The 18,839-nt window shown below is 46.1% G+C and overlaps 3 protein-coding genes across 4 annotated transcripts; 2 read left to right on the top strand and 1 right to left on the bottom strand.

Annotated features, from left to right (window-relative positions):
• Positions 1–45: 45 nt before the first annotated feature.
• DFL_005756 (uncharacterized protein) lies at positions 46–5,338 on the top strand (the record flags this gene model as incomplete). Its single annotated transcript, XM_067635063.1, has 9 exons — positions 46–334; positions 410–1,039; positions 1,105–1,134; positions 1,292–1,321; positions 1,376–1,577; positions 1,661–2,215; positions 2,281–4,818; positions 5,077–5,183; positions 5,256–5,338. The coding sequence occupies 9 exons, from the start codon at positions 46–48 to the stop codon at positions 5,336–5,338; spliced, it is 4,464 nt and encodes a 1,487-aa protein (XP_067489532.1).
• Positions 5,339–9,090: 3,752 nt separating this feature from the next.
• Positions 9,091–9,789, top strand: DFL_005757 (uncharacterized protein; the record flags this gene model as incomplete). The annotated part of the gene is made up of 1 exon (XM_067635064.1): positions 9,091–9,789. The coding sequence occupies one exon, from the start codon at positions 9,091–9,093 to the stop codon at positions 9,787–9,789; it is 699 nt and encodes a 232-aa protein (XP_067489533.1).
• A 3,916-nt stretch (positions 9,790–13,705) lies between these two features.
• DFL_005758 (uncharacterized protein) lies at positions 13,706–18,518 on the bottom strand (the record flags this gene model as incomplete). 2 transcript variants are annotated; one of them, XM_067635066.1, is made up of 2 exons in its annotated part: positions 13,706–17,429; positions 17,491–18,518. In XM_067635066.1, the coding sequence occupies 2 exons, from the start codon at positions 18,516–18,518 to the stop codon at positions 13,706–13,708; spliced, it is 4,752 nt and encodes a 1,583-aa protein (XP_067489535.1). The 2 variants fall into 2 exon arrangements, with proteins under 2 accessions (XP_067489535.1, XP_067489534.1); XM_067635065.1 differs by lacking the exon at positions 17,491–18,518 and having other exon boundaries at positions 13,706–16,150.
• Between the last annotated feature and the right edge of the window lie 321 nt (positions 18,519–18,839).

Here is an 18,839-nt window from a genome sequence, read left to right on the forward strand (position 1 = left end):
GGATGGCTTACTGCCATACTCTCCGAGCAAATTGCAGCCAAAGTCATGCTTGACGAACAGCATGAGCAGCTTCCGACGAAGGAAAACGATGATAACACCTACACCCTTGGAAGAGTTGGCATGCACAACGTCGTAATCGCCCGTCCAGCTGGATATGGAACGAACTCCGCAGCTAATACGGCAACCAATATGGTACGGACGTTCCAAAATCTACGCTTTGTACTTATGGTAGGAATTGGAGGAGGCGCACCCGGGCCTCCGGTCCCTGAAGATTCACAAGAAGAAGATATTCGACTTGGAGACGTTGTTGTCGGGTTTCCTAAAGATTCTCATTGTAAGGATCATCGGCGAACCAACTAAGATTACCAGAGGCTTAATGCTACCACTGACACCCCTTGCCTTCTTCCAGCCGGTGTTTTGCAATATGATATGGGCAAACTCGAGTCTTGTGAGCAGTTCACCATTAAATCGCATCTAAATAAACCTCCAAAGGTTCTCTTAACCGCAGTGGGAACACTGCAATCAGAACACGACCTTGAAGAAGACGAGATGGTTCAATACCTCCAAAAGGCCCTCGAGCGTATGCAAAAGACGAAGAAATTAAAGGCGTACCGCTTTCCGGGCCGGGATAAAGACCAGCTATTCAAGGCCGACTATCATCATTACGAAAATAAAAGGGACTGTTCAGCGTGCGACCCAAATCAGAGAGAGAAGAGAATTGACAGAGAGACAGATTATCCTGCCGTTCATTACGGGCTCATTGCTTCAGGGAACAAGGTGATGAAATCAGCTCAACAACGTGACGAACTGCGAGATAAGGAGAATGTGGTTTGCTTTGAAATGGAAGCCGCTGGGTTGATGAATAATTTTCCTTGCCTTGTGATCCGAGGTATTTGCGATTACTCTGATGATCACAAGAGCGACTTGTGGCAACCTTATGCTTCGCTTGTTGCTGCTGCCTATGCAAAAGACCTCTTGAGAGTTGTTCAGCCGAAAGAAGTTGAAAACACGAAAGCAATAGCTGAAGTTATTGAAGACTGTAAGTTGATTCGAAGTTGGAAGATTGTTTCGATTAGCTCATGCTAACCTTGAGTCCTTAACTAGTACGTGATACCGTGCATCAAATGCAAAAAGGTGAGTAGGCTCTCCCTTTTATTCCGCTGTCGACCAAGATTAGGTATTAAATTTTGAGCGAATACCATTACTACATCTTCGTCTCTCCTCCCCTAACGTGCCTTGTACCATATACAAACATCATGCTGGAGAAACTGTGCTAACGAATTGCGAGCAGTTACGGAGCGTATCGAGCTTATGCAACAAGGTATGTGTTACCTATCCTGATAAGCTATTTGAAAGCCCACTAAAGATTGATTAGACCAGCAGCGTGTCGAAATCTTGCGGTGGCTGTCGCCTTTAGAGCCGTTGAAACGGCACCAAGACGTGCGATCTACAAGAGTTCCGGGCACTGGGCAGTGGCTCTTTGAAGAGCCCAATTTCCAGGACTGGCACAGCGGTACAAATACGAATCGTGTTCTTTGCTGTTCTGGCATCCCAGGCGCCGGAAAAACAGTTATTGCGTATGCTCGTTCACTCCAAACCTTTCTCCCCATTCAACTTCGGATTGATATAGTACTAAATCAACAGACATTGGGAAACATAGCTCACATGTTATTGATTACCTCAAGGAGCCGCCTGCGGACTCAGAACTGAAATTTGGCCTTGCATGCGTTTATTGTGATTACCGTGATCAAGCGCTGCAGACTCCGATAAACATGATGGGCAGTTTATTGGGGCAATTGCTATCAACTCTGCCATCTCTTCCAAAAGAGGTTATCCAACTTTATGAGAAGAAACACAAACCACTTGAACAAGGTGATGTGGAGGCAATGCTACTCCACGCTTGCCAACGCTTTAACCGGGTCTACATTTGCGTAGATGCCATCGATGAGTGTCAACATAAAGAAGGTTTCCTTGAATCCCTTCGAAAGTTACTACCTTCGATTCAGCTCTTCGTCACTGGTCGACCTCATATACCGGCCATCGTTGATCAGTACTTTGTAGGAGCTCTCAAAATTACCATCGAGGCCAACAAAAGCGACATCAAAAAGTTTGTCGCAACGAAGATTGATGAGGACTGGGCCCGTGATAAATACCTCATGGACGAAAAATTACAACAGGAGATTCTTGGAAGGATTGGAGCAGCGTCTCAAAAAATGTTGGCTACAAATAGTTAATCTTTCCGGTCTTAGTGTTTACGTTGCTGACCCGAGGAACGTTAAGGTTTCTTCTACCGGCTTTGCAGATCCAAATGGTCCTTGAGGAACGAACAAAAGCAAATCGGCGCTTAGCCCTCGACAAGCTGCCCACAGAACTTTACGAAGCCTTTGGAAATACTATAGAAAGAATCAAACGACAATCCCGGAGCTCTTCTGCTTTAGCAACGGATATCTTGATGTGGACATATCTGGCAGAAAGGCCATTGCATGTCAACGAGCTTTTTAATGCTCTCGCTGTCAAACTAGGGGATAAGAATCTTGATACCGACCGTTTCCCGTCTCGACAATCTTGGCTAGATGGTTGTCTTGGCCTTGTTATCGTAGATGAGGAGACTTCCACTGTTCGTCTTGTTCATTTTTCGCTCCAGGAGTATCTGCATTCACGACGCGAAGGTTTGTTTAAAGACGGACACGACCGTATCGCCAAAACATGCTTGACATACCTTTGCTTTGACAACATCGCGGCCTCTCCTTCTGTGGATACGGAATTTAAGATGTTGGAGAAATTTCCTTTCCTCGACTATGCAGCTTGTCAGTGGGGACATCATATACGCAAGGAAATGAGTCTATCAAAACAATCAATAGATCTTTCGGTGTCCTATCTACTCCAACCGCAGTTAAAACTGCGTTGCAGTATTGCCTTTTTGTCCCGATTGCTTGGGTCCCGATACTGGGGTGCGTCGAATCGTGAGAAATTTTTAGAAACTTTCTCTGGCCTACACGTTGCTGCATATTTCGGTACTCACCTCGAAATCGTCAAGCTCCTCGTCGGCACGGGCCGAGCGGACGTCGACTCGAAAGACGATGTCTACGGTCGGACGCCGCTGTCCTGGGCTGCAGGGAACGGGCACCTCGAAATCGTCAAGTTTCTTGTCGGCACGGGCCGAGCGGACGTCGACTCGAAAGACGGCGACTACGGTCGGACGCCGCTGTCCCGGGCTGCAGGGAACGGGCACCTCGAAATCGTCAAGTTTCTTGTCGACACGGGCCGAGCGGATGTCGATTCGAAAGACGATGTCTACGGTCAGACGCCGCTGTCCTGGGCTGCAGGGAACGGGCACCTCGAAATCGTCAAGTTTCTCGTCGACACGGGCCGAGCGGATGTCGACTCGAAAGACGATGTCTGCGGTCAGACGCCGCTGTCCTGGGCTGCAGGGAACGGGCACCTCGAAATCGTCAAGTTTCTTGTCGACACGGGCCGAGCGGATGTCGATTCGAAAGACGATGTCTACGGTCAGACGCCGCTGTCCCGGGCTGCAGGGAACGGGCACCTCGAAATCGTCAAGTTTCTCGTCGACACGGGCCGAGCGGATGTCGACTCGAGAGGCGAGAGCGGTCAGACGCCGCTGTCCCGGGCTGCAGGGAACGGGCACCTCGAAATCGTCAAGTTTCTTGTCGACACGGGCCGAGCGGATGTCGACTCGAGAGGCGAGAGCGGTCAGACGCCGCTGTCCTGGGCTGCAGGGAACGGGCACCTCGAAATCGTCAAGTTTCTTCTTGTCGACACGGACCGAGCGGATGTCGACTCGAGAGGCGACTACGGTCGGGCGCCGCTGTTCTGGGCTGCAGGGAACGGGCACCTCGAAATCGTCAAGTTTCTTGTCGACACGGGCCGAGCGGACGTCGACTCGAGAGGCGACTACGGTCGGGCGCCGCTGTTCTGGGCTGCAGGGAACGGGCACCTCGAAATCGTCAAGTTTCTTGTCGACACGGGCCGAGCGGACGTCGACTCGAGAAACGACTACGGTCAGACGCCGCTGTCCCGGGCTGCAGAGAACGGGCACCTCGAAATCGTCAAGTTTCTCGTCGACACGGGCCGAGCGGACGTCGACTCGAGAGGCGACTACGGTCAGACGCCGCTGTTCTGGGCTGCAGAGAACGGGCACCTCGAAATCGTCAAGTTTCTCGTCGACACGGGCCGAGCGGACGTCGACTCGAGAGGCGACTACGGTCAGACGCCGCTGTCCCGGGCTGCAGGGAACGGGCACCTCGAAATCGTCAAGTTTCTCGTCGACACGGGCCGAGCGGACGTCGACTCGAGAGGCGACTACGGTCAGACGCCGCTGTTCTGGGCTGCAGGGAACGGGCACCTCGAAATCGTCAAGTTTCTCGTCGACACGGGCCGAGCGGATGTCGACTCGAAAGATAAGGTAGGTCGGACGCCGCTGTCCTGGGCTGCAGGGAACGGGCACCTCGAAATCGTCAAGTTTCTCGTCGACACGGGCCGAGCGGACGTCGACTCGAGAAACGACTACGGTCGGACGCCGCTGTCCTGGGCTGCAGGGAACGGGCACCTCGAAATCGTCAAGTTTCTCGTCGACACGGGCCGAGCGGATGTCGACTCGAAAGATAAGGTAGGTCGGACGCCGCTGTTCTGGGCTGCAGGGAACGGGCACCTCGAAATCGTCAAGTTTCTCGTCGACACGGGCCGAGCGGATGTCGACTCGAAAGATAAGGTAGGTCGGACGCCGCTGTCCTGGGCTGCAGGGAACGGGCACCTCGAAATCGTCAAGTTTCTCCGAGGTCGCCAAGTTTCTCGTCGGTACGGGCCGAGTGGCTCGAGATATGAGGACGGTGGGACGCCGCTGTCCTTGGTTGCACCGATGAGGCCCATCCACACACACCCAGGAGAAGCTCATCTCCTTATATAGCATCTCAAAAAATTCTAGAATGTTCCTTCGTACGTCATCTCTGTCAGCAAAGCTGTTTCATTTCAAGTTGATTTACAATAATATGGCGAATTCTGTTATCAGTAATATTAATGACGTCATAGATATCTTCATTTTTATTCTACAAGTAGAATTTTGTTGGAAGCAACGATTAATAAGGATCTCGCCACGCACGCTTCTAGAAGTTTCCATCACGAGAAACCAAATGGAATTGAAATGAAAGACATTCTGAGAAAGGGTATAGGTGACACATACTCTGACGGAAATTTCCCAGGGCTCCCTGGCTGATATACATACATATCATGAGCAGGCCTTCCTCATCCGCTCGCATCGCTCACGCGAAAAGAGGATAGTATTATTAATATTATTAGAATTACTCTATTCGCTGGATAGAGAAAATTATGAAAGATCTAATGTAAGACTCGGTTGAGATTCGGTAGAATACTACTATCTATAGTTGCAAGTTAGAATAGCGCTGGTGATAGTTCTTTCATTCGAGCAGCGCTATAGCGAGAGGCGAACACAATTATTTATGACAAAATCCTTCCCTTTACAGTAAATATTGAGCCCGCCAAGGAAATAGATGTGCATAAATGTACAAGCGGGTTTGCCGGCATATAAACGCGTAATAGCCTAAAACTAACCAGGCCTATTCACTGCAACGATGGGCCACTCTATATAACCATTTATTGTAATAATAAATCGCGATAAATAGCGTTCGTAAGTTCATAAGATTAAATAAAAGAGCCAAAATCATTGCTATCCTAATCAGGCCGAATAACGAAGCATCGCAAATCCTGCCTAGTTTGTACTCTCGAGAAAGCAGTGTGTAGCTGACCATGTGCGAATTTGTCTCATGCCCGGACCTTCAACGGCGCGGATATAGAAATCAAAGATGGGGTGTGCAATTATAACCCCCTTATCATGAGTTGTACAGAGTAGGCGGTAGCCTAGCTGCCGGTGAACAGAATTAAATTACTGATATAGAACTTGAAACGACAGATGAATACAACCTTACGCTTTTGTTACGGGCCGTAGAGAAAGGACACGGGGGTAGTCCGGCTATTAATGAATAAAAGCACTAATATATCATAGAGACGAGAGAAAATGAGTACAGCTATACACTTCTACTATGGGCTGCACAAAAAGAGTGGAAAGGAGTAGTTCGGTTGTTAGCGAACAGAAGCGCCGACCTTGAAGCGAAAGATAAATGCATTTACACACTACGAGCCGCAGCGAAAAGGTATGAAAAAGTCGTGAGTCTGCTGTTAGACGGAGATGCGGATGTAAAAAATACTAAAACTCGGTCGCACGCCATTGTCGCAGGTTGTACAGGACAGGTCTGAGGCCGAGGTTGTAACCTAACTAGTTCCTGATGCGTGATGGGCAAGAGGGCGGGGGTTAGTAGTAAGTACGTAAGATTGTTCTAACTACCTGGTGGGCTTAGGCACCAAGCTAAGTAACCGTACCTCCCAGTGGTAATATAATAATATCATCAATTAGGGCAAGCTCGCGGCGTGAATAAATAAGCGCACCACGACGGAAAAGCGTAGTTAGTAAACAGGTGCACTTGTCGAGAGAGGAAAAAGGGGCTAACATGGGTTCAGTTAATGTTAACCCCAGGTGGTGCAAAAAAGCGGCGGTAACTACCTAGTTTTAACCTGAAAAGCGCGCCAGTTAGAAGACTATGTTACTACATAGTTTTTAGTCTCAAGTTATGTTGGTATTTTTTTTCCCCCCTCAATGCTTTAACTAGGGAGGGGGGATTAATTGAACTGCGGCTCCTCGCTTTGTGATACTGTCTGGTACATTTGCTTTTTCTTCCGATTGTTTCGGAGTATCACCATAGTCTGGCAGGTTTCACGGGCGTCTCCTCGATAAATCGACGGCCTGGCCGTCAAAACGTTCATACTGCAGCACAATTGTAAAAGCAACTCATCACTAGCGCCATCCAGTTAGTACCCAGTCCATCGGAATTCCATGCACTCCCAGAAATTTCCGTGGCCGAAAACTGCTTGTCCTTGCTCATAACCACGAGGAAAGTTTTCACTTCTGGTAAAAATTGCGTTAATTCGAAACACGTGATTATCTCCAACTGGATTAACACCAACTAGTTCTAGATCCATCCATATTATCTTGTGCTTACTCCTCACCTCGCAGTGGTCTTTAATCTAATGTCTTGCTACAGTAACACCTAAGGTACCAATCACGCTTATTTAATATCATATAGAGTGTTCAACTTCACTCTTTTAAATATTACAAGCTGTTTTGACCTTTGATTATTTTTTTAATTTGTGTTATTGAGGTGCGTATGTGAAAGGGCAGGCACTACCACGTAAGGTATGTAGGTCTCTATAGATGTATCACTTGGTGATTGTTATTCTGGTATAGAGGTGGCTCTACGAGGAAGGTATAGGGGTAGCGAGTGCCAAGGCCTCGCTCCCACCTGCCTCTATAATATGCGTTTCAGCAAGTCACTGTCGTCGACAACGGCCTTACTAGCCAGGTCAGGCCGCGAGGCTGCTCATTGCCTGACTTTTTTGGAGTGCTCTGCAATATCAACGCTTTTTCTAACATTTATCATTGCCTGACTTTTTTGGAGTGCTCTGCAATATCAACGCTTTTTCTAACATTTATCATTGCCAAACGAGGATACCTCGTACCATCGGATACCATTGCGCTGGAGCTGTCGCTGTGTTCGAATTCTATCCGCTTTAAGAGCCATCCACCCTTAAAGTCCAACCTAGTGCGCCAATTTTTGTCGTTCGCTTTAAATTTGAAGTCCAACATTGTTGTTCAATATCGGAGTCCAACTTGCAATCTTGGTCGTCCATTGGGATTCGCAGTCTAGTTTTGTATCCAATTCTGGAACATATTGTTCCCAACTTCATAGCCCAATCTGTAATCCACCTTTCTGTGTATACTCCAACATCGATGCCTATGTCGCAGCAATGGCGCAATATGCAGTCGTAATTCCCGTATACAGCTTTATGGTACATAACTTAACATGGTATAATTATTTTCTCTAAATTAATTCAACAGAATTTCAAAATTATAACTACACCTGGTAGTTCCCAAACTTTTGTATCCGACACTCCACTTATTGGTCGGGACCTCCTTCAATGCTCGTCGGCTGTGCGTTATTAGTGTGTTATCTTTGACCACCTAACAGTGCGCCATAACTACCAAACACCCTGCTAATTCTGCTTTGCTAAACCGCTAAACCACTAGATTTGCTAAGCAAGACTAACCCGCCCAAAAAGTGTTCAAACCCACATTTTTTTTGCCCACAAAAAATCATCTAAACGGCGTCCTCTGAGGTGGGAGCTCGGACTAGAGTTTTATCAGAAATATGGTCACATGATGTTGTTATTAGTGTGCGATTAGTCCATCGCATGTAATCTAAGAAGAACAATCAACAACACGCTCGAGTGAAACGGAAACCCCAAGTGCCAAGAAGCGAATCCTCGGCCTTGTGTAACACACCCGTTTGCAGGAATCTAATGCTGCCTGAATCTGAGCGGGGTGACCCGTTGGCTATTTCGCCCCCCCAATTTTCTGACGCGGTGCTCCATCACTACTGACTTGTGCCTTCCTCCTTTGATCCTATAGCTTCAGCTTGAAATACAAACCTGCAGCATACACCTAAGAGTCCATTCCACTCGGCCGCGAAATTATTAGCATATACAATGCCGCCTCGCCAAAGTTCTACCTTGAGTTCCGTGATAACGCCCGAATCATGCAAGTTTTGCAAAGCAGCCTCGGTAGTTAAGGGGTACTCCGCAATCCTGCACTGTTGCATCTGCGACGAGTTCTTCATTCAAGAAAACACGTACGACAGCCATAACGCAAGAAAACACGGTGGAAAGGCCCGTGAACTCCCCACGGCACCATTCACATGCGTGGACTGCCAGAAAGGGTTCTACGATGAAGTAGTCTTCAACAGCCACCTGGTCCAACATGAGGCCGTGCGTAGGCATGTAAACTACTCCGCCCAGAAGGGTGTCCCAACAAACCCGAAGACCAAAAAAATATATATCTGCCCAGATTGTGGTCGGGACTTCGCCTCAAGAAAACTCCGGAAAGCGCATCAGTGCCCTTCTTTATATCGCTGTCTGGGCGATAAGTGCTGCAAAACGTTCAAAATGCTTAGAGGATTGGTGGATCATCTCGAGAGTGGTAGCTGCAAGAGTGGATTCAATCGAGATGCTATAAATCGATTGGTTTGTGAAAAGGACACGAAGGGTTTGATTACAGTACCAGGTGCTCTACAATTACTTGGGCGTCCTGATGCCTCGGACTCTGATTTTGAGGACGAGATGGCGAGCCTATCGTTAGACGGCTCAAGCTGGGGCGTTTTAACCCCCGCAGACAATGGTAGCGAGATATCATTTGAAATGATCTCAAATGATTGCCGTGGACTCGACGACAACTTCGACGTGGTATCATTAGCTTCGGATTACTCCAAATTCACCCCGGGTTCTTCCGGGTCCTCGGTAATAATCACAGAACCGATAAAACCAACACAGTGCTATATTTGCCGCAAAGTCTTCAGGAAGGCTTTCGATTTGAAGCAACACCTAGAATCGCCGACGCACTTACCGAAGCTGTATCACTGCCAGTTGCCATTCCTCGAATCCGGATTGCAGCCGGTTGGGAAAATAAGGCAATTCAAGACATTGAGTGGATTGGTAGCACATATTGAAACCGGTGGATGTAGAGGAGGGGACGCGACCTTCGAGATTGCTATCTCTACGTTAGGTAGACTAGCTAAGGAGTTTGGCTTCCCGGGTATGGATAAAGCGGTGAAGCAGATAGGCGGCAGACTACATAGCCACTGCTAGTCATTTCGGAAGGTTAGTCTAGCCAGCTATGAGGCAGGTGGTTGAATTCCCTAATACCCTTGATTACTCCAAATAATATACTAGGCGCTCAGATGCTAAGATGCTGGACCTTCTACAATGCGATCTCATCGCAAGTAGACCTGAAGAGTTGACAATACAAAGTTGAAAACATAACCTGAGTAAATGTGTTGGGTGGGTAATTCTTTTTTTGGCTGGCGCCTGCGTACTCTATCTGATAGTCAAATTTAAAAGCTTCAATGATAATTAATTCACATGGTCCCAAAATTTGCATTTGTATTCATAGTGTATAACGGAAACAGAACATTGTCTGCATGCGTCATCAGAATTCTCTCAAAATTAAGCCTTTGACATTGGTGAGAGGTCGTTCAAGGAAGGAGCATTAAAGTGCCATAGTGATTCAACATACAACTATGGTGGAGGAAGCAATTATGGGTTCCTATGAATTGTACATCCCTCCGGGCTTCATGTATGCATAACATGATGTTAAGAATGTGGGTAAAAGAATATCAAGCATAAAGAGTTTCAACGAAAAAAACGTACACAATTACGTATTAGAAGAAACTTTTGGGAGGAGTTTGCACGCTTTAGCGAGCAATACTAGAAGAAACCCGGTGATAGAAAAGTCGGCGATGCTTGAGCTAGGATTCGCGCTCGAGCGCCGCAGCGAGGAAGTCAGTGAGGACGATACGGCTGGCAGGTTGAGAATTCTTCTTCTTTACATTACGTTGCATGGGTGTACGTAGTAATGAGACCCCGAGGAGCCTCAGGGAGTTTGAATTCAATGCTACGGAAAGCATCACCTATCTCTCGAAAATTTTTGTATAGGCCGTCGGAGTTTCTATTAGATTGATTTTCGAGTAGATATTTCTTATTGTTGAGTAAGAAAAAAAAAGGTTCGATCCGACTGTGGCGGCAAATTTGTCGAGGGTATTGGGTTGTGTCGCCCAGGATTCATGCTCGTAATCAATAATTTTAGAACAGCAATCAAAAAGTTTTGATAGATGATGAAGTCGCAATTTGTGGGTGAAAAAACGTCGCTGTTCCTCTTCATTCGTTCCATCAAGGTTTTCAACCTCACCGAAAACCATCTCCCTAACCTAATTTTTTAGTGCCGAGACTGTTAGATGAAACGTGTTTGGGTATCCCGTTTTTGGAGGGTTAGGGGGGCATCGAGAGGAGAATGATGTGTATTTGCCACGGTTGTGCTGTGCGATAGATGAGACCCCCCGGCTCCAAAAATAAAAAATTCGCAAAATCCCAAAAATCAAATCGAAACAACAAAAACAACACTTTCGTAACTTCATAAAGTTTTGGATTTTATAAATTTCATAACGTTTATAGGCTTCATAAACTTTGCAGATTTAAATAATAAGTAAATTCAGTTATATATATATATTTCGAACTATTATAGAATATATGGATAATAGTAAAAACTAAGAAAACAAAAAAAAATAGACTTAACGTAGTGTAAGAGCACAGATGCGTAGGCTTGCGAGTTAAAGGTGATCTTTCATATATTTAGAGATTATCGAACGAGGAGCTATCTACAGGACGAAATCTGTCTCTATATATACACAAAGTCCTCAGCATAAGGCTGCGTATCGAAGCGTCAGGCCGAGGTTACTTGAGGTCTCGATCCGAAGCTTTCGGATCGTGGTGTCGGAACTCGTTGTTGGCACTAGGGCCTGTGGGGCCTGTGGGCCGACGCTCTTGTGTTGACCTTGTTGTATTTTGCGTAGGCACGCGAGGCTTTGCGGCTTGACACGTAGTCTTATAGTAACTAAGTACAATAAACAGGAATGTCATTTATTATAATATTATTAATAATAATAGCGCGAAAAGCAAGAACTTAAAAAATCTATTAAATCATAAATCTAATAAAGTCGAATAAAGTTTATATCTTATTAGTACATTAGAAAGAATACTGATGGTGTATTCTTTCTTCTTCGGATCTCCGATTAACTTAACATGAATAGGTACGCGAAGTGATTAGCTTAATGTCATTAACGCATCTTTTAACACCTCGATATACAGAGGAATGAACAAAATTTTAAAAAAGAAAGATTTCGTTGCAGGTATTCGCAAGTGTTGTCGTGAGCTGAGTGGCAACTTAAGAAACGACATGCGAGGAGGGGTAATTCCACCTCCGCGCTTGATTACTTTTAATTCACGTTTTGCTCGAATCCGCGTTTTGAAGTCAAGTTAACTATAAGCTTCAAATTCTTTAAATTGCTAAAAAGGGCTTCTTCTTCTTCTTCTTTGCTCTCAGGCTGAATTTCGTTGGACAGACGGCTAGGATCCATTGCTATACCAAAATCAAACTCAGCAGATCGTGCCCATGGCTAATCATTAAATCTACTATATATTATTGTCTCGCAAGCCAAAATCCCAACCTTCACTTTTGTGTATTACCAGTTAGAAGTGGTCAATGGAAACGAAATATGGAAGGATCTGACCGTCGATGAAAGCTTTCGTATTATTCGATAAGTTCTTTAAATGTGGCGAGTACGCAGTATTAAAACGTGATGTTCTGATGCGGTTCGCAAATCTCCCAGAGGTGTTTTCTAGTCTATGCTTATGATACAGGGCTAGATAGTAACTGTGTTGAAGAAGGATTCCAAGACTACGAGACTAGATTACAAGGCGGTTAGTCTCGAAACCAGACGCAGTACTACTTCACAATCTAAGGGCGGCTTTCTTTCAGGTAGGGGACATTGAATATATAGGACCTTCAACCCACCCTGTCGACTACCTCACAATAAGTCCAGATCTGGATAATAATTGTATCTTGAGCTTTCTATTAACACTACCGGTCAGCAGACCTCGAACCAACACCGGCTAATTATACCACTCCCATACAGTCGAGAACATTCTTGTTACGAGACTGTCGAGTTCAATACTAGCGTGGGTAGGCCAGCAGAAGGTGTATTGCTACACATATTGCGAATGCAGCACTCGAATTGCTTTGTGTCAGCGATTCTTCAGTCTCTCCAGACTATAATCATATAAATGAACCAACCCTCACCTAGTAATAAAAAACAATCAGAGAGGTCGGTTGGGACACAGTTATCAACCTGAGAGATGGGCTTGTTGCCAGCTCTATAGATAGAGCTAGTACATGGCTACGACTTACCTACCTGTGAGCTGCCCATGGACTGTGTTGGCATGGTGTTGCTGCGTTGTGTATGTAGATCTGTTTGGAGATCCGATAGTCTGTGACAATGCCAGGGGCTTTGGAAACTCGGCATCACGGTCACCGGCGTGCTTTCTGGGTCGCTAAGGTAAGCGAGCCTCAAAACCACAAACAATTGTTTTCGCCTGAAAACCCCAGAGTTCACAAAGCAACCTCAACCTTTTTGTTTGACGCACCACCACCACAGCCTGCCCGTCTACCAGCCTACATGTAAGCAACCTGTTTACCTGTCTGTAGACCATATGCAAGTAGCCTGTCAGTGTGAACTACGCGTAAGTAGGCTGGCAGGTTACTTACACGCGTGGGTTGACAGGTTGAGGTTTTGTGCCAAGCTTGAGGTTTTCGCCCAAACCACACCTGACTACGCGTTCATCTACCCAACTAATCAACGGCATAGTTCGCGCTACATTCCTGAGACCTGGGCTTGGGTCCTAGTCTGGGGCTTGGATCCTGGCAATTCATAATTACTGGTGAGCTATTACTAGGACTCTCGGAATGGCCAAGCATGCGCATGTGAACAACTGACATGGAATATTGGGGATATCGAATATTCCTTGATTTATAAGAAATGCACCATCTTAATTTAATTTTCAATTACTCCTACAACAGATATATTTCCCAGGATTTGAATGGCTGTTCAAGCCCTCTATCGACAACTAGACCTCCAAAGAATCCACTAACTGATGGTTTTCCGAAATGATATTAGGCAGTTGGATTGTTGTCATCGCGATCGTGACGCCAATTATATGGGTAGTGCCATCCTCCCAAACCCAGATTATTGAAACCCAGAGGATATTTCCCCATATTCGGTGGCACCGTCACACCTGGCTTTCCAGAATTTGCCACGGGTTCAGCAAAACTTCCCGACTTCGAGGATGAGGCGCTGGTAGCCCTGCTCTGAATGTTCGGGGCCCGCACTTGGTGAAAATCGTGGGTGTCTTGGATCCTTCCCCAAAGTCGAGAACCAGTATAGCTCAAAGCTCCCGCAAACATCGTGTTCATGAAAATCTGGCTAAACGATGGTGGCTGACGAGCTAGAGCCGTAGTAATACCGGTTTGCGCTAACCCTCCGAGCGCGCCATATACGAATCTATTCTGTACCCATGGAGTCGTTATCCCAACAGCGCGAAAAGCTGGACCGGCGAGAGTGGTTGTGGCGCCGGCTGCAAACCCACCAATGAAACTTATCATAGCCATTCTCGCGGTAAAATGCTGAGCCATCATATTTGTCTGCACGAAGGCTCCGCCCATGGCGCCAAAGCCACCGGCTACTGCTGACATCGTTGTGGTCGCAAATGTGCTCGAAATAGAAACATCCAAAGCACCAGCGATCACTGTAGCAGTACCAGCAGTAAAAAAACTTATGGCCACCGCGGATGCCGTCCCGGTAATCATGGCCGCGAGCCTTAAATTTCTATTGTGGCCAGATGGATCTATAAAGTTGATTGGATCACCTGCACAGTATGCATATCTATTTTCCACATGCTGCGAATCCTGAGAGATGAAAGCCATTGTCTTGGGATCGTAGAAGCGAGAACGTAGGTACACAAGTCCAATGGATTCGTCGAATAGTTCCTGACAAAATCCAAACGAGTGAGGATCAACTTCCGCAGAAGCACTGAGCTCGCCATATGCTTTATAATCCAGTGCTGTGGCTTTGTCTTCTTTTAGAAGGAGTGCGGTTGAGCCCTGCTTCTCAAAGTAGTAAGTTGCAGGTTTGGCCTTGTCATAAGTAGCGATGATGTGGTCGGAATCTGAGAACAGTGATCTAACTGATTCATTGCTCTCTTTTGTCGTCGAAATGGCGTTTATAGATGCGTTACTGTAATAGTATTTTGTGTTTGTATCCGTCCGATCGTTCGCGGCGAGAAGACCATCCGCATGATATGCGAGTGAATTCGAAGACCCTTGTGATTTAACCCCAACGAGCCTATCATACTGATCAAACTCGTATTGACGGCCATTTCCATCGGAGACGAGTCTACCTTGCGCATCATAGCTGAATCCATCGTCGGTTCGCTGATTTATCGGGTTATAATGCATAGTAGTAGTCACACTACCTGTTTGAACCTTTATGATATTGGAGTTACCATCATATGAATAGATTGTGACAATTGTCTCGCCGTTGGTTATAGTAGTATCCTCTATCACTTGTCCGACGCCATCGTATAAGAACTTGCGGACTTTGTTCAGTCCCCCGTGTTTTTGCGATGTCGATGCTAAGCTCTCAAGCTGACCGAGGCTGTTGTATTTATACTCGTTGCCCAACAAGGTATCTCGGTTACTAGATAGTACGAGTTCCTTATTGATTTTCCCGAACCCATCGTACGTGATGTTACGTCGGTAAGAGATCGCGCCTGTCAGACTAGCACTCTCTAGGCGTCCACGTCGGGGCCCAGTGGTACTATACGAGTATACGACCGTGTCATTTTGACAGGAGCGGCTGGAAATATGACCCGCGGTATCAAACGTGATGGCTCTTGAGACGCCAAAGACATCGATTTCGTTTACCACTCGGCTGAATTTGTCCAAGACGTAAGTCTGCTTTCGGTCATTCCCAAACAGAGCTGAGGAGATTGTGCCGTCGATGGTGTACTCATATTTCTTGGAACTAGTCCCTTGTCGCACCGATGATACCGTGTTTTTGCAGAGGTAGGTATACGCGGTTGGCGTGTCCGAGCCGGAGATCTCAATCTTGAGAGCTTGTCCGCATGCATCATGAGAAATAGTTTTGATAGATCCTCCTATGTCTTCTTGCTTTACCATCCAGTTGTTCTCATTATACCAGTATTGTTCGCTTTGACCAAGTTGATTTCGATGCTGGATCAGTCTGTTGTTCTGATCATAGATATCAATCGGTCCGTTATATGTGAACTTGGTTCCGTCGACATACGTCGTTTCCTTTGTGTAAGAATAGACGTGTCCGAAGATGTCGCGCGTATAGCTGCGGCGGAGAGTGTCAGGTGTATTCTGGTTGTCGGGTCTGTAACCATAGCTGGTTTCACAGGCTATAGTCCCTTCAGCGTCATATTCCTTGACTGTTTTCTTACGAACATCGGCTGGTACGTTACCAGCGAGAAGCTTGTGAGAGAAAGTTTCTTGCAATTCAAGGCCAAAACCGTTGTAGATATGATTTGTTATTGTCATATAATCTGATTCAGTCGATTCTGGGTGTGTTTCCTGACTAGTGGCTTTACCCTGGGCATCAAGAAAAATTACCTGATGAAGGATCCCATTCACCGATTTCTTGACCTGAAGGCCAGCACCTTCGTAGGTATATTCTAGGATGTTGCCATCTGGATCTACCTCTTTGAGTGGCCGATTGAGAGAATCATAGTCGTAGGTTGTACGTAAACCCAGCATATTTGTCGCTTCCTTGACTCGCGAGCGCATGTCGTAGCGTTTGGTGGATATTTGGCGATTAACTGAAGCTGAATATGATTGCGTGGGGTCCCCGTTGTCGGAAACCTTAATAATGCGGCCCAAGGCATCGTAACTAGTTTCTTCCACATACTGAAGTGGATTAGTTTGAACCACTTTGTTTCCAGCATCTCCCAAGGAATAGGAGAACCTAGTTTCTTCACCAAGTTCATTTTTGGAACTTATGATTCGTCCTGTACTATCGTATTGGTGAGATTCAGATTGGTTTAACGGTAGTGTCTTGCGAATGAGCGGACTGGTGAAGATTTTGGTGTTGTATTCCATTTTTGTTGTATAGCCCAATGGATCGATGTGGCTCTCAGTAAGAATACCTTGATTAAATTGATAGGCAAAACGCCGGGTGAAGGAAGCAACAGAATCACTGGGGACAGCTACTCCCGGACTCCAAGATGTAGTTTCTTCACTGAAACGGCCATTTTCATCATACAGGGATGTGTACGTCTTCCAAGAGTTAAGCTGATCCCCGGTAGATTTCCGATATGCTACCTTTTTTGTAGCATGCGCTCTCTCATCTGCTGTTAAGGTGTACAGCGTATGTCTTTCAGAACCAGAGACCTCATCCCGAATTACATTGGATTTCTCCATTTCGATATGGTACTTCGTGGTGGCCCACTCCTGGGTCGTTGTACGTACTGTCTGTAGCTGATTAACCGAGTCCCAGCTTTCCTCCTTTTTGGAAGTAATGTTGCCAAATTCTGAATAGGACATCGTGGTGCGTGCCAAAAGGATGTAATCTGGGTTGGAGGCATCTTTGGATCTGTTTCCAAATAGCTCCATCTTCACATCTCTATCGTAATTAGTACTTTTGAGGGGTACATCACTCTTGACTTCGTATTCGTATTTCGTTTTCAACGCTTCGCGAGGCTTCCCGCCTTCGATGATATAACTGAAAACGGTAAGAGGGAGGTGCAAATAACCATATTCGGTTTTTGTTAATGCGATAAGTTTTCCATTCTCATCCATGGACAGGACCATAACGTCGTAACTATTCATTCGTATGCTTAGTTCCAAACCATGCGGTATACGCAAAAATGCTGGAAACTTACATGTAGCCGGTGTGCCCGCTCTCCATCAAGCTATCTCTGAGTCCACTCATCGTATAGTTTGCACCGGCACCAGTGTATGTGAGTCCTCCTGTGTTTTGTCCAAATCGGTAAATTGTGTGCTTCAACAACTTGGTATTGGCTTGAGCACTGGTGTCTAGGTAGTAGTGATGTTCAACCGCTGGCAGATAGTGCTGTCCGTAGTTTTCATCGAGGTATAGTATTGATGTATATTCGAATCGGGACTGGAGTTTGGTTGGATAATTGATGCTCGAGATGACTAGTGGATTCCCTTCGACTACTTTGATGTATTCGAACGAGGTTATGTTTCCGATAGCATCTATAACCGAGTCCAGGGTCGCTAAGTTGTAATTTATAGTAATCTTACTGTCATCAGGACGAGTTATTACCATCTGAGACCCTGGTTGATGCGCGAACGTGATTTTTTGCTTCCATGAATCTTGGATGTACGCTAATAAGGCGCCTTCGTAGTAGTGGTAGTATTGGTAGTTGCCGTAGACATCCGCGTGCTCCAGCAGGTGACCATTAGCATCAAAATAGTCATTTGCTCCATCAATGTACCGTAATTGGTAGTGATACTCGAGGCCATAGCCTGGTTCGTCTGGTTTAATATTGGGCAGTGATAATGGAGGACTGATACGTTGGAAATTCATTCCATGATTATTGATATATTTCAAACCGGAAGGATAGTTGGAAACATCTCTCCACAATGGGTCTATCACGTATGTACGACCTTTAGTGGTAAGCGATAAACCGGGTACCACAAACGGGATATCTAATCCCCAGCCGGGTGGCAATCCAAAAGACCCGATACTGCCTGCATTGTAGAGCAGCTTTGTCGAAAGATTGATACTTTCTTTAATACCTCGGAGCTGGATCAATGGTATAGAGAATGAGAGAGTACCAGTGTTTGGGTTGACGGATTCATTGCCACCTGTCAGATTAGTGAAGGCCTGTGAGCCTTTGTAGTTACCAGAGGCTGCGTTTTCGGGGCCGTTAGAGCTTGCCATCTTTTCTTAAAATAGTTTTTGTGTTGTGTGTTATAATTGTGCAATTGAGCTTTGAAAATGATGGAGAGGATGGGATTGGTTAATGTTAGCCCTCGTTCTATTCTACACAGCAGAGAATCCAACCAAAGGGGGAGCTTTTGTTGCTTTTATAGATTCATGGACCTAGTGGTATCTACGTTTCAGGGTCCGCACGCGCTGCGCATATCTATACTGCAGGTTTAGACTTCTCTGCAGCTCTTGATGATTTCGGATCTGTGCCGCGGTATTGTACCCGCGGCAAGAGATAGCTGAAGTATTGTCTCTTCTTTTCCTTTTTCTTTT

This window comes from Arthrobotrys flagrans (genome assembly GCF_004000055.1).
Source record: "Arthrobotrys flagrans strain CBS H-5679 chromosome Unknown unitig_9, whole genome shotgun sequence".
Lineage (NCBI taxonomy): Eukaryota > Fungi > Ascomycota > Orbiliomycetes > Orbiliales > Orbiliaceae > Arthrobotrys > Arthrobotrys flagrans.